Source organism: Buceros rhinoceros, unplaced genomic scaffold (assembly GCF_000710305.1).
Source record: "Buceros rhinoceros silvestris isolate BGI_N320 unplaced genomic scaffold, ASM71030v1 scaffold12525, whole genome shotgun sequence".
Lineage (NCBI taxonomy): Eukaryota > Metazoa > Chordata > Aves > Bucerotiformes > Bucerotidae > Buceros > Buceros rhinoceros.
This window is the reverse complement of record NW_010411255.1, coordinates 1,333-17,006: the sequence shown is the minus strand read 5'-3', so window position 1 is coordinate 17,006 and position 15,674 is coordinate 1,333. Positions and strand designations below refer to the sequence as shown.

General features: G+C 46.5%; 1 protein-coding gene across 1 annotated transcript in view; it reads right to left on the bottom strand.

The window, feature by feature from the left end:
• The window catches only part of NOTCH2 (notch 2), a gene marked incomplete at its 5' end in the record, with an annotated part of 74,808 nt that extends 66,973 nt beyond the window's left edge, over window positions 1-7,835 (bottom strand). Inside the window, one exon of the mRNA XM_010135946.1 lies at window positions 7,754-7,835. Coding sequence (XP_010134248.1) covers window positions 7,754-7,835 — 82 coding nt within the window. The remainder of the gene's footprint in view (window positions 1-7,753) is intronic.
• Between the last annotated feature and the right edge of the window lie 7,839 nt (window positions 7,836-15,674).

Here is a 15,674-nt window from a genome sequence, read left to right as displayed (position 1 = left end):
GTGTGCACGCTAGTTCAAACACAGCTATTCAGGGAGGTTATTATCCCAGTTACGCAAGGGGTCATTACTAGATGACCACAATTGGTTTTTCTCATGTTAAAATTTATTAACTAGCTTTAGCCATATGTCTAAAGCAGGTAAGTCATATAATAGATGTGCATAATCACAACTTACCACTCCCCACACCCAAATTCAGCTCCTTTCACCCTACCTTAATACTTTCAACTTCATACCTGAGAACAGACATGAAAGAAGAGTCTTTGCAGGGCAAGGCAGGATTAATCAAGTTACGGAAGGCAAATCCAAGATAGTACCATTGGTAGAATATCCTCTGCCTCTTGGGCCATCCTCAGCACAACAGCTGAAGGCTGTCAGTCAGCCTGAGCTGCTGCCACATCACACATGAAGCAGTCTCCGGGTATTCTGTGCCTAAACCATGGCGGTTCTATAGGCTTCCTTTAACATCCCAAATCCTCCCTCGATACGGGCTAGAAATCAGTCCAAATGCCAGCAGGCTACAGCACAGCTTTGTAGGCACTCGATCACGTAGAAATCTGGCACCCAGCAACGGCGGCTGTGCCAGAAGCTGGAGGACTGCTCGACTCCCACGGCATTCATGCCTGCACATGGTGCCCTGGCTAGCTCTGCTCAGAGACTGGCTGGATAACTGCAGTTAAATCGTGTTTCTGGACATCTACACGCAGCTGATGAGTGTGTTACAGTCAAAGTGAACTTCAGTCCCAGAAGGCTTACAAGATTTCATTACAGGGATTTCTTCTGGTTTCCCCACCGCCAGCGATGGGGGGCGGTGGGGGGTGTTTGGGCAGCTCAGCTGTCTTCGGTGTCAGCAGTGCACCAAGCTCCTCAGACTAAAAGCAGCAGGCACAGGCAGCGCACTTGTAGTTCTCCTTATTGTGAAAGCAAGGGCAACAAACCAGAACTTCACAGAATCCCACCCAGGGCATCTCATGAGGCACACAAGAGGCCCCCCAACACCACCCACCACTCCGACAAATACAAACCAACACTCACCTAAAAGGTAAGATCTAAAGTGCTTTTTCACTGCAAGGCTGTAAAACAAACTAGAAAGCCGAGAGGAACATCCCACGTTTTGTCCACAAGCAAAGAAATCAGCCCAGTCCGCCTTCTCTCCCACTCGCCAACGCTCAGGGACACGGGAAGCTACATTTATCTGTTGCCCCTAGGTAACAGGGAGCCTCAGCACTGCTGAAGAGTATTGCTGGTATGATTTAGAGGGAAAACCGAGACCTGGGCTCGAAGACAGCGCTCTCAGCCATCGCGCACAAACGGCCCAGCGTTTTGTAGGCAAATGTTCTGGTACAAAGTCGAAGACCGCTTTAAGACCAGGCTTCCAGGCTCCTTCCAGTATCTTCTGAGGCTAATCAGAAAAGCTTGAGGGAGCACTCCAGCAGGGAACAGCAAAAGCTGTTTTCAGTTTATATTTGGAAGGACAAAGCCTCACAGAATATGCCAGAGGGAAAGTGCCTGCCTGTGGAAAGACGGCAGGTCAGGTATACACGGCCCTTGTACCCACCACTTCGCTCTCCTCCTGGAGGAGTGCTTGGTCACACACAGGCAATTTTCCCTGCAGCAATTCAGCGCAATCCTTTTTGAATGCTAAAACCCAAAAAACCTACAGCCCAGATTTTCAGCCGTGTCTCCTGTCATCAACATTTCTAGGCACAAATACTAGCAATTTAGTTCTAAATGCTGGTGGAGACAAATCTGCAAATATTTGCCCCGATTCATGCTGGGCACCGCATTGTTTCTCTAAAAATAGAGGCAAACACTGAAAAAGCGGGCTCTAAGTCCAAGCTTCTTTAAAGGATATGATTATCCTAAACAGCAGCTCCAGCTTCCCACCACCCCTGCTCTGCTCTCATCCCAACCTACTCTTTCAAGCTCTCTTTAGCAGAGAAAAAAAAAGCCACTTGTCTACAGAGCAGCTTCAAATTGTAGCTGCTTGTGTCAGCTCCAAATGACATGCTCAGAACAGGAAACCGAGTATTTTCCAAATAAGAGTCGCTGTTTCTCCTCCGTTTTCCATCTAACACTCAAACTGAACCATGAAGACCAAGTTTGTTCTGGCACTTTCTGGAAAACCATGAGGTCTCCTGACCTACTTCACCAGGAATTTAATCTTTTATGAACAAATTTCACTTACAACTTTATTCAAATCATGATTTCTGAAAGCTGGAGAGCTTGAAATGGGAAAATGTCCTGTGGGCTGCATCAGCTATGCAGCTGCTTCTAATTAAAGCTTCTCCTTTACTCTCTCTCGGCTACTTTCCAGCACAAATACTTTAGTCAGAGCTCAGCCCTTTTTTTTTTTTCCCCTCCTCCTTTTTCAGCTCCAGCCTGCATTTGTCTTAGCTCAGGCTCTCATGGAGCTGAACAAGAGACGTAAAAACAAAACGAAGGTATCTATCCAAATCTCAAGTATCCACAAATCCGCAGAGCCACATTCACTCTAGCAACACTATAAAGTTGAAAGTAGAAGAATCACAAAAGCTGCATTTGTGGCTCTTCTGCCTCAAAACTACACCGAAGTTACCTCTCTTGCTTTTAAAAGACTCCTGGAAAATATTTCTGGGGTGTTGGAAAAACCTCCTCATCTGCTGTACTATATTTGCTTGGGCACATTCACAGGACAGTCTCTTCAAGTGCACCTTATAGACTGCTCTAACCCGTCTTCCAGATGTTTGATTTTCATGGGAGTTTCCTATTCTGGCCCAGTGATATCATCTGGAGATGCACAGAAGGAAGCAGATGGTTTTAATTTAAAAAGCGAAGAGAAGAATTTCCTAGTAGTCTTGCTTCTCCCCCCTCAACTCAGCACTCCCTTCACTTTGATTGGAAGATACTTTAATGGAGGGGGGGGAAAAACGCAGTCCGATGACGAACGTGAGAAGGGTCTTGGCTATTCTGCCACAGACTTTAACCAGACTTCCCTCTGGCTCGCGGCTTCTGACTCCCACACCTACACCTCCTCTCAGGAGGGAGAACAGGATTCTCTGGTTAGCTTTACAAACGCTCCTGCCCATGTCTCAAGGCACCCATTTATGTGTCATACTTTGAATGCAAACTATGGGATGGGACGGCCTCTCTGCTGTGCATTTAAAGCAGCACACGGCTATTGTTTCTAGTCCGCAGAAAGCGCCTCCACAGTGTGCCACCCCACAGTGTGCCACCCCACAGCGGTACAGACAAGGTTTAGTTCAGCTTTTCCTGACCATCGGAGCTCCGGACAGCTTTTGGTCTGCAGAGGTAAATCACAACAGAAAATGTGGACCGAGTGACTCAAATCACCGCTCTGTTCCCAGATTTGAAGCTAAAAGTGTGGGCACTCTCCCCTTTTTCCTCTGCTCTGGTCTCTAGGGTCTCCTTTAACTTCTGAAAGGAGACAGAAGGAAACAGGAAAGGGCAGCGCATTCTCAGGAAGGGACGACAATTCAGCTTTTGCATTTAGCCCCTTCTGGAAAACTCTCAGACCTCATCCTGCTCCAAGGTCTCCTCTGGGTATTCCCCATTCACTGGTCTAGGACTGATTAGTCTCTGGAGACAGATCCTGAGAAGATATCTGCTGCAGTCCCAGCAGCAGTCTAGGATCTTGCCTTCAGCCCCAGGAGTCATCTCAAATCCAAGTGAAAGCTCATTTATGAAGACAGAGCTGGAAAAAGAGGTGGATCGAAAGCCTGGCAAGGGGGGTAGATTTGGGATAAAAGCCCCTTGCCACCACGCTGTTGCTGCTTTGAGTTCAGCACGCTCGGAGGTCCTCCTGCGGCTACTGCACATGAGAGGTAAAGGCTGTATCACGCGAGGTCAAAGCGCGCACAAGCTCCGGCGCAGAGCGAGAAAAGCCGCTGCTCGCTGAAGAGGCACGGAAGCACACAAAGGTGCACAGATCCTGAGAGCTTCGGGCATGACACGATGCACTGGAGGAGACTGTCCTCCTCACATCAGCCTACTTCTGCAGTCTCCACTTTTGACTAAGCACAGCAAGCAAACCACGGTTGCCACCGTACTTCCTCCCCACCGCCACCCCCCCCGTTACATTTTTTGTTTGGGTTTGTCAGGTTTTTTTTAAACCATCAGGACCCAACAAAAGATCCTAGAGTTAAGGCAGTACTTTGATTCACACCGAAGTATCGATATCCCTTCTGGGCACACAATGTGTGACGATCCCAAGGTCAAAAAATCCCATCTTAAAAACCTCACAAAGCACGAGAAGTATCAAGGCCCAGTTTCCTCCCCAAACCTTGAGGCAGCCCTACCCCAGCTCCCTTCCTTCTCACTTCTGCTTCTCTCCCTGGCACAGTCTTGCTTCTGCTCCCTATCACTGGGGCACAGGGGAGGGGAACTGGGAGAGGGCGCAGCTGCCAAGCATGGGGAAACCAGTTAAGACACTCTCCACTCCAGTGCCCTGCCCCACTCCAAGCGCAGAGGGACCGCCCCACCCTGCACCCACCTGCAGCACCCTCAGAAAACAGCGGGCAGCATTGCCAAAACCTCTGCTCTGCTTGTCCTTGAAAGAGCTCCTCTTACCCACACCTTCCCAGCCTGCCTGCAGCTGCAGAAACACTGCGAGTTAGCAGGACTGCCGCCCACACTCCTCCTCCTCCTCCTCTGCCAGTCCTGTGGCAGCAAGACAGTGAGAAAGGGGTTTCCTATGATGATCTCCATTAGCATTAAGCAAGAAGCAACTGTTACGCTGCTGGACATAAAAGTAAAGCACGAAGGAGCCGCCTTCTAAACACCTCAACGTGCAGAAGGCTGCCTGGAGATGCTTTGAGGGAGAAAAAAAAAACCCCAAACCCACAACAAATCCCCCACCACAGTGCAATGCAAAGCCAAACCCCAGACTGAAACCGTCTTTTGTCACAGGACCCAGAAAGCTTGGAATGACAGGTTCCCTTCCTACTGCTACCGCAGACACGGCCATACGCCTTGGAATAAGGTCCGCGTCCTCACCACACTAGTCGCTGAATGGGTATAAAGATCTCTCAGACAAAAAAATCTGACCTTGGAAGAGGCAAACACAGGAATGTGTAATTTTCTAAATATAAAATCAAGGTCAAAGAAGGTCAGTAATTATATCAAACACTGCCACAAAACGACAGCCATGGGCCAGCAGCGTCACCAGGGGAACAGAGCTACTTAAAGGGCACTCACGAGAGCAATCTGATAAAGATCCAACTCCGATTTCCTTACAGGGTCACAATCGCTGTTCCCACAACAGAAGCCAGATGCAGCAGAACAAAAGTTTTCTTCACAGAAATCTAGCTCTCTTAACGGAGTCAACTCGGCAGGATTTTCTGAAAGCTGGTTTAGCTCTAAGCTGTCACTTGATGCATTCTCAAATATCTAGACTGGACATTTTGCTCATCGGTGCTTACATTATCAGGTCTTATTCATCACCTCTGATTCTCTCTGATGCAGGTTCTCCCTCGGCTGTCTGCTTGTTTCTTACAGACAGCAAGGACACACTAGAACAAACCATTTGGCCAAGAGGAGGTATAGAAAGAGGAAGAGAGACGATTATAACAACTTATTGCCCAGCAGAGGAAGTACTGCAGAAAACTTGAAAAAAGTGGAAGGGGTGGAGGTTTAGCTAATCAGTGAGTGATCCTGCAGAGCTAGAAGCCAAGACACTTGCTTCAGTATTAAGTTCAGTTTTCTGAACAAAACATTTCTACTCCTACAGCCATCAAAAACTCAAAGTTGTTTAGGTTACTAGAGCAGTAGAAAGTTCCCCTATTCAGAGTTCCTCATAGTGCAGGAAAGAAAAAAAAGTTAAAACCAAAACAGGATGCTAAGCATCAGCCTGCTAAAGGTAAAGTCTCCACAATTGAAGGGGGTTTGCTATTTTCCCCTTCTCTTGCTGCAAAGGAGAGTTCTTGATTCAGAACTAGAACACCAACACAGACTAATCTCTGTGTCCAGGTCTCTTAGTTTTTCCAATCACTCCGGCACCTGCAAAAGGACCAAGCTGTTACTCTGAGGAGGCTTAAGACCTGCAAGAAGACCTCGCACAAAAAGGAAGAAGGCAACATTAGAATTATAAATAACTCTGTGCACTAAAAAAAAAAATGTAAGAGCTGTCAAAGCTGTGACTGCAATAAGGGAAATGTGTCAAGATGTGGACTGTACTACAAATACTTTAAGTTAACCAGATGAACCAACTACTCTGTGCACTAAAAAAAAAAATGTAAGAGCTGTCAAAGCTGTGACTGCAATAAGGGAAATGTGTCAAGATGTGGACTGTACTACAAATACTTTAAGTTAACCAGATGAACCAACTAGCTCTTTTTTTTTTTTTTTACAGTGTAAAACATGGTTAAGAGGAACATGCCAGCTGGAGAAAACATCCTTAGGGAGATACAAGTGGCACCAACGTCAATACCAGTCCTGTTTGTTACCTTCACCGTGATCCACATGCTTTGGCTCCAGACTAACATGCTTAATTATGTATCAGAAAGATCTCCTAATGTCACAGAATCTTGTTCTGGTCTTAAAATGCAGGTGAAAAGCAGGAAGAGTTCCAGCCGCCTTTTCAGAAGGGCAGCTCGTTTCTGCTGACAGCAATATAAAGCCCTAGCAAAGACTAGGAAGTGGTGAATAAAAATTCATGGAAAAAAAAAACCAAACAGGGAATAACAAGTTACCTACTGGCCTTTCTGCACATCAGGTATTGATTTGAAACTGAGAAGAACCTCAAATTAGATTATGATTTCCCCTCTGGTGCCACAGGTGCAATCTAAGAATTTCAAGTTGCGTGTACCACATTCACAGAGAGAACTCAAGGTTGTGGCTGGGAAGATGGATGCGTCGAAAAGGGTGAAGAGCAGAGCTGTGTGTTAGCCAAACTAAATCAACAAGGCAAAATCCATTAACAGTTAAAGAATGTTTGCACTAAGAAAAGAGGGATTTTGCATGCTAGAAAATGGCACAACTTGCACTGATGAAGTAAACAAGGTTTAGAAAACTATTTATTGCAGACATTGTAAATTAACCCTGCCAAACAAGGAGGCAAAATAACACTTCATTTAAAAAAAAATCTAAACACTGCCGTTTCAAAGGTGAACCACATTTAAATAGATGTGATATTCCCCAGACACCACATGCTCCACCAAAGCTCCTGCTGATCAGCTCTTCATACATCAGCAAAGCAGAGGCACCATTGAAGACGAGTGTCAACACTTGCCATAATCAATTACGTGATAGAGACAAACGTGGGTGTTTGTTTGGGGGATTTTGTTAGTTTGTTTTTTGGACTCCCACATATTAATCCTCTCCAGCAAGGGAACTGGCAGACTTCAGAGCGCAGTTCTGAAAAACCTCATAAAGCTATTCAAATCGGGGCGAAGCTCTATGAAGTAAAGCGAGCTGTAATGAGATGGAGAGCAAGTTCCAACTTAACTTGCGGGTCTGGAAGCAAGGTACAGAGTTTACCTCTACGATGGCTTTGGCCTTGCTTCCTAACCTAACTAACACAAAGAAATCAAACTTTCAGGATTGAAACCCAGCACTCTGAACAAGAACTCCAGATTTCTTATGTTACACAAAGCTAGCACGTAAGAACTAACACTATCAGGAAACACCAACCGTGCTAAAGACGTTACGCTGAATGCACCCGGTAAGAAAATCTTAAAAATTCACACTTCCTTTCTGGCTGGGACCCTGAATGAAAGAAGATCAGTATTTAAATCGATTACAAAAGAAACCAACTTACTTGCAATATCCTGTACCGTTCTGGAACGGAATGCACTTCCCCTCATTAACACACGGCTTGGAATCATCCATGCACTGCAAAGCTGGAAGAAAAGGAAACAACAGTCACATCAGTAGCCATACATGTAAAGCCAAGGCATCGTTAGCATATCTTGGGGAATGAAAATCTTATACCAGATAATTTTATATGATTGGAACAAAAACAAAGACACCATCACATAGTTTAATTTAATCTTTGGCAGCATCAAAAGAGCCAGACTGCAAGAAGAATCAGATACAGATTTGTTCATCAGGCTACTAAGTGTTTCCAGAATTTCATTTAGGTAGACTTTCAAAGCAAAGCACGTAGTAATTTCAGTGAGCTACAAAGACATTCATGTCAGCACTTGCGTACTTCGGGTTAAGCGTCACCAATTACTACCTTGCAATGAAAATTCTGGACTGAAATTCTCCGAAATGAAGCAACTACTCCCAAGCCTTCTTTCACAGTATTCTGTCCCAAACTCCTCTTTTCCACTACCTCTGGGGACACTTGGCACTGAAATAGGGGTCTCTGTCTCTCCTAAGCTCACCTGCCCTACGTTTCTAGCAATCCAGAACTTGGTGCAACACCAGTACCATTGTGGCACCCTGATTTCAGCCCGGATTGGGTTTGGGAGCAAGTGAAAACAGAGATGTTACAGACTTCCAGCAAATAATTTGGTATTTCTAAGGAGGAAATACTCTGCAGCTCCAACTTGACCATTTCAGCATCATGTTTTTAAAAAGACATTAGGTATGGTACAGTTCAGGACCAGTCACTTTTTATCCAAGCCCACGGGAAGCTCTAGTGAGGCCCATTCTAACGGCAGCGATACATCAGCTCCAGCTCTGGTGAGCGCCGTCTCTTCGCAGGGACCTGAAGCGGTACGCTGTGGCTATTGACAAAGCCACCAGAAGAGAGAGAACTATGGAAACCCTGGGGGAGCAGAGGACACTCAAGAACCACAAAAAACGAGCCAGTCCACCTAGACCACAGCCCTCCACTTGAACAGCACCAAACCAGCGAATAAAGCCCTCGGAACTAGAAGATCCGGGTCCTACCCTAAGCTTGCCCACGTACCAAGGAGTCACAAACTCTCCCCAGCCTCCAGTTCTGTCTCCTGGCCCCCCAACACACACACCCACAGCCCTCCACTTGAACAGCACCAAACCAGCGAATAAAGCCCTCGGAACTAGAAGATCCGGGTCCTACCCTAAGCTTGCCCACGTACCAAGGAGTCACAAACCTCCACAACTTTACCACCCTATTTCAACAACCTTACTGCATTTGGGAAAAGCATTTAACCAAGCTAAAGGCATCGATAGCACCCAGCCTCCCGAACTGCCTGCTGGTGTCCCAGCCGCTCGAGGACAGGAGGTTGCCTTTTCTTTCTTACGGATGGTTTTCCTTTTCTCAAGAGGTATTAACTTCTCAATAGCGATTCAGCAAGGGGCATCAGGGAAAATTTGCCCAAACCTCCACCAAAGTTTATAAGCTGGTGACTAAGGAATGGGGCCCGGAAGCAGAAGAGTTAAAGCATCAGTCCCACTGCAACCAGCCCAAATTCAGTCCAGCACTTAGACAGCTTGGATCAGACTCCAGTTACTGCTATCCAGGGCTGGGAGGGTTATTTCTCAATAAACCCGGAGCAAGTAAACAGGTCACGTGTGCTGTGAGGTACTATAGGAGCATTCCACACTTGTAATCCCTGTACAGGACACAGTTAAATCAAACCCACTTGCCCAGGAAAATTGTCAGTATTTCCCACAAGACAAGTGTGCCTGTTAAGTTCATTTCTGTAAAAGGGGCACTTGGACAGCACTGCTTGTTCAGAGCTCTCAGGAATTGAACAAAATTCCACTCTGAGCCCCTTTCAGATAACCCCTGAGGTCAGGGTTACTAAGCGACAGAAATATTAGCACAGATTTTGCATGGCATTCCCCCCCACGGCGGTCAAAAATACTTACACTGATTTGCACCTGTCTGACAATTTCTATCCCATTTAATGGCCACATCCACCAGGCTTCGACTCCGAAGCTCATCTGCTTCTGTCTAACACTACAGCAGCTTGTTTTCACAGCAAAGATTAGCTCCGCTTAGCCTAGCTCAGTTCCACTGCGCTCAGGAGAAACTGCCGAAGGACCTGCAGTGATTCGGGCTTCTCCTACCACCTCCGCTGCTCCAGGGAGACGGGGGAAGGTGAAAACGAGCCTTACCACGTTTCAGAGAAGCAGGAGGGGAGGCAGACTTGGTATTCTCCTTGAATTTTCATTCTTTTCACACTGATCGAGCCAGTGAAGCAAATACTCAGAGGATTATTTCTTTTGTGCCCATGCTTTCAAACACAATTTTGTAATCACTTTGAGTACCCGCGTCCCCAGTGAGAACCGAGCAGCCAGTTGATTTTGTAACCCACATAGTAAAAGCTTAACTAGCCCTTGGCCAAACCCACCTCCCGGCACCACCGCACGGAGGGGAACAAGAGGGTGACAGCTTTCGGGGTCACCGCAAGGATCCGAATCAGTGATTCTGTTTGGCTTGCGAGGCCAAATACAGACGCAGCAGAGGGGCTTTAGCAAAGTAATGATTGAATTTTTCCTGGTTTTTGACAAATTATTCCTGCCTTGAACTGCTGGTTAGCTGGTCATTAAACTACTGCCAGTCCTTAGAATTCTTTACCAGGAACACACAGTGAACGGGGCAACACAGGCAGCTAAACACGTATTTTGTATGTAGGAATTTAGAAGTTAAAGCAGCCAAGAACACAAAAGCAAAAGGACCCTGTACTTTCTCAGCTTAAAACAGGCTGACTACACTGAAATGCAACTAAAGCTAAAGCACGTAAATGTAACCATATTCCATATTAAAATGAGTATTAAAAAGTAACGTGACCTCTTTAAAAAAGAAATCACAAGGGAAATTGGGGAGCACGGTTCTCACAGCAAAATCAGCAGTTCTGTGTACAAAGCCCTGTCTTCCTGTATTTCACGACACCTTTAACAATTTCACAACACAAGCAGAATCAAGGCATCTCAATGCAACTCACTTCCAAAGCTGCTTCTGCTACTCTGCCAGGTTGTGCTCAAGAGTTAACCGGATCAGAAACTGCACCTTCTACCTCAGCCAGCGTAAAAAAATGTGTTTTGCTACATCCATTGTGTTAACTGGAAATACTTCGGTGCATACGGCATGGGAGAAGACAGCCTGGTCTCCAAGGGAAGCCTCTTTTCTAGAAGCCGTGCAAAGAGAGCATCAGCAGGCTGTCAAGGCTTGGAGGCTCACAGGCTGCTCTGGACGGTTTGCTGTGTTTAAAAAGCATCAGCCGGGAACTATTTGGTGCCTTTCTGGACTTGCCAAAACCAGCAGGACCATCAGAAGGCAGGCTGGCCCAGACAGCGATGTTTCCAGTCCTCACGCTCTCGTGCAGTGGAGGGCTCGATCCCGTATGCCAGGAGTCCTTTGCGGGGAAATCCCACAGCTTTTGAGTGTGTTGAACTGCCCCAGGATTTTTATCCGTCTCTGTGGGCACACGAAGGGAATATTGAATCCACGACTCAAAGACTGGCTGAAGAGGGTGGGCTCCTGCTTTGTGAAAGAAGGACCCAATTTCTCAGACACATCTTAGCCCAGTTTGGAAGGCTTCTCGGATGAGGGCAGCAAGTCCATGTGAGATGAATGTTACTAGCTGTGCTACCCAGCCTAGAGTCACAGGAGCCCTTGCATGTGCCTGCATTCAGACACAAATTCTACCTGACGTTTCACTAGCCCTCCAGGACTACCTTCCGAGGCCAGAGGGAAAAGCAGGCAGCCACTGCTGTGAAATGAGCACCAGCAGAAAGCATTGCTTGCGGACAAGCTGTAGGAAGTGCTGCAATTCTCAATGTCCCCATCCAAAGATCACACTTAACTGCAGCACAATTCCAGATCTAACCTTTTTGGGTCATATAGTTGAAATAGGGATTGTTAAAGCAAATCTAGAAGGACAAGAAAAGTTGTGTTTCTGCCTCATTGCTCTTTAGGATGTCCAGATGATCTGGAAGTTGTGATTTGGTTTCTATACTTCATCTGTCTGCTAGAAATTCAGACATTTTCTAGGCTAAAAAATTAAAAGAAATAATGAGGGATTAAGACCCAGAGCTGTGTCAGAGTTAAGCTTTTAAGAGAGAAGAGGGAAACAGAGCCATAACCAGAGAAAATCTGAAAGGGCTCTGCTGTAAATACTAAAAGGAAAGCAATGTCGACAGACTCCTTCCTCACCCACAAGTTCAGAAAAAGTCAAGCAGAAATAAAAATGCAAAATACCAGAACAATTAATGCTGCAAGGAAGAGACATTACAAAGCTGGCTTCCTGTAGCTTTGTGGCTGATTATCCTGCATCTAAGAAGGTGCAGGCTGTGACCAAAGGTTTCACTTTAACTAAAGGGAGAGCGATATTTGGGCAGAGAACACCGCTGAGCTGCTGGAGGGGACACTGTATGGGTCTCTCCTCTTTCCGTCCACGGGTTTTCCATTTATGGACTCAAATGGTTTGAGTCCACAGAAACTCAGTATCCTCTCAGAACCCAGACCTCTGTCAGACATGGCTGAAACTTGCCCATAGGTTCAAAAGCTCTCTAGTGGGAGAGGGTGGAGAACAACCCACTCGAACAGAGAAGTCAGGCTAAACATACATGGAAGACTAGAAAGAAAACTAAAGGTCAAAATAAGTTTCAATAACTTTTACGTAGCAGTGGATGACGTTCACGGTAATAGCCTGTCATTTCAACCGTGTTACCCGTTACATATGAAGAGAAAGGAGGAAAAAGGAGTCAGAGCCCTCAAGCAGCAGCAACACGGCATGTGTGGGGAATCCTCACCCAAGCTCAGGGTGCTTGCCAGAGGAGGATCAGCTCTGAAGAGGAAAACCATTGGCATGGTCAGAAACACCATCTACACTTCAAACCAAGGGGTCTCAGACTCCAAGGGAGCACAAAACAGCTTCTGATGCCCTTCAGGAAAAACAGAGCAAGCAAAAAGCTAGAGGAAATGCTGAAGCACAAGGTGCAATTCTGGAGGAAGATCAGCAGGTCCTCACCGTGCCAAAAGGGACAACGTCCTTCCACAGCAGCACCTCGCACCACACAAACGGCTGCTGAAAAAGCTGGCGCGGAATAAAGGCACTGCGCATACGGAGAGAATACCCAAAGATAACCAAATTTAGGGAGAAAACCACAAAGGATTGATAACTAATTATGCTCTTCGCTAACCTCAACAGATTACAGTTGCAGTGAGATTACATACCAGGGAAGAACCCACTAGTAAATAAGTGATAGCTGAAAATACGAAAATAGCTTTTTCTGGTTTTCTTGAGAACAAATCACCCCATGGCTGCGGCATGCAGTGGGGAGTAAAAATCCTCACTGTGAAAAAGCTTTATATTGAGCTGGAGAAAATGTTAATGTTTGGGGATTTAAATAAGCTGAACAGTTCACTCTTCAGAGAGCGGGGGATAGTTAAGGACAAAGCTTGTCTATAAGGCCCAGAAAACATCTGTAAAGTAAAAATGCTTTAATTGGATTATTAAGACATCTCCACCGGTTTTACACACAAAGCCTGACGTCAACTGGGTAATGAAAGACTCATCAACTGAGAAGCTGAGCAGAGCTCAGAGGAGTGTGAAGGCACTCAGCCAATGTCCTGCACCTTTCGGGAGAAAAACCCCACTGTTGAAACTGATTTTCTTCATTAGTTTTCCTAGCTTCCTTTGTAAGAAAAGCACAAAAAACTGGGGGAAAAAAAGTTGATTTTAGAAGAAGGAGCCTGTAAGAAGAAAATTTGCTTTAAAAGTTCATCAGCTGTTTTTTTGGGGGGGGACTTGAGAGTGCAAGCAGCAACTCTGACACACAGAACTGCACGCCTTGCCACTGCCTGTCTCAAACCTCTCCTCCAAACACCCAGGAACCAGCAAAACCTACAATTGTCCCTCCTAAGAAGAGAGCTGGAGCCACTGTGCTAATTCACAGGTAGAGTTGAAATCTTTCTGTCCTCAGCGACTCAGGCCTCGGAAACTGCAGGAGGATTGTTATTTCCAGCAGCTGCAGCTACGGTCTGCGAGATGCTGTTCTTACCAAAAAACTATTGAGAAAAGCTCAAGTTATAACAGACAGTGAATTCAGGGTGAACTGGTAACGCAGTTGGAGAGTCTGGCAGTCACCACATTCTCCACTTCCTTGCAGAGCTACTGTTCCCTGCCTTCCCCTCTTCTCGGCTTTCCAAACACTGCCGAACTGCCTAAAATCCAGAACCGCAACATAAAGCGCTTAGTTTAAAAAAAAGTTTTCAACAAAAAAATGTAGGGAAGGCAATTAAAGAGCTGCAGAGGTATTGGTGTTTCCATGGCAATCTGGCAGCCAGGAGCCATGCCCGCGTCTTCTCCAAAGCGTTCCGTCATTCTCCAGCACTAAATCTTTATTAATTTGAGCGTTAAGCGCGTTTGCCCGTGCAGCCACGCCGGCCCGCTGTTTGGGCCGAGGCAATGTCAGGAAAACGAGACGAAGACTCGCTGCACGGAACAAACAGCAGACGCCCGTGCCATTTTGAGATACAAAGCTCTTTTTTCATCCTCACAGCAGTCTAAAAAAAGGACATGTGCCCTAGGAACAGACTATTTTCTAAACAGAACAGGCGGTTATTTCTGCAGCTCTCAGATGACCCTGTTTAGAATGATGTGAGCACTGCTTCTTCCATCTGGGCACTGACAGCCCTCGACTTTGGCTGGCAAGATGATTTCAGAGTGAATTCACAGACAATAAGAATGTGATTACAAAAGAACTTTTCAACACAGATGCTCAGGGAAGCTCTTTTTTCCCCTCAACATGGATGGTGTTTCCCTAATGTGTCCCAAACAAGAGGTGAGAAAAATCACTGCATCCCTCCTTGGCTTTACACCCATCAGCCAAGAGTGGAAACATCAAGGAAATGATGTTACAGACAGAGTTACCAATTGTGACAGTTGAGGTTCACCCCAAGGTAAGATTCCCAAGTCCAGGAGAAGCAGGCTGCCAGAGTTCTGCTGCTGCTCTTTCCCCTACCCCTTGCGCTGCCTTCAAACCCCAGCCACTGGTCCCCTCTCACAGCACAGATTCCGCCTATGGAATTGGGAGAAGCTGAACAGGACCAGAGCCGATTGAAGAGAAATACCCACTTACTGCAACAGCAGCAAGGCACCCAGAATGGGGGGGCAGAAGAGGAGGGAGGGAAACAGCTGTGGAAGCTGACGAAAACCCAGCCCACCCATGGTAAGAGAAGAGATTCAAATGCCAAATGCCACCAGAGGTGCAAGTCCTCTTTTCCCATGGATTCGAGCCCTGAGAACGTCAGCGGGAGGGCCTTCACGTATTTTTAATCTGACTAAGCGATGCCCTGAAGGAAGTGATGCGAATTAGTCAAATTCTCATCACACTCCCTTTTGAAAGTCTAAATCAGCATCTTTGATAAGAACAAATTTGATAGACGGGAACGCCTCCAAAAGATCAAGTCAAACTTGCTCTCCCATAAGCGCATCCATATCAAGCAGAGCAGCACTGTCAGAGTTACCTAAAGTCCTCAAAAGTTTCACTGTTTGAGCACTAACGATCCCAAACTGCAGCCCGCACCCTTTGGGCCGCTCTGCATTAAAACTGTCTTGTCACCTAGCAGAAATAGGTGCTCATAGTCAAAGGCAAGCTGCTGAAACCTAGCAAAACCCAAGCGCTAATCACGACAGCGGGTGAGGAGGGGGGGCTCTGCTGGCGAGCATTCCTGTTTCACCCGCTGCCGCCTGATCCCAAGAGGAGCAAATTGCTCACAGCAATTACCGGGAGAGTCTCCTCACCAAACGGGCAGGTGGTGCCGCCCCGCCCCGGCTTACTGCAACTTCAAC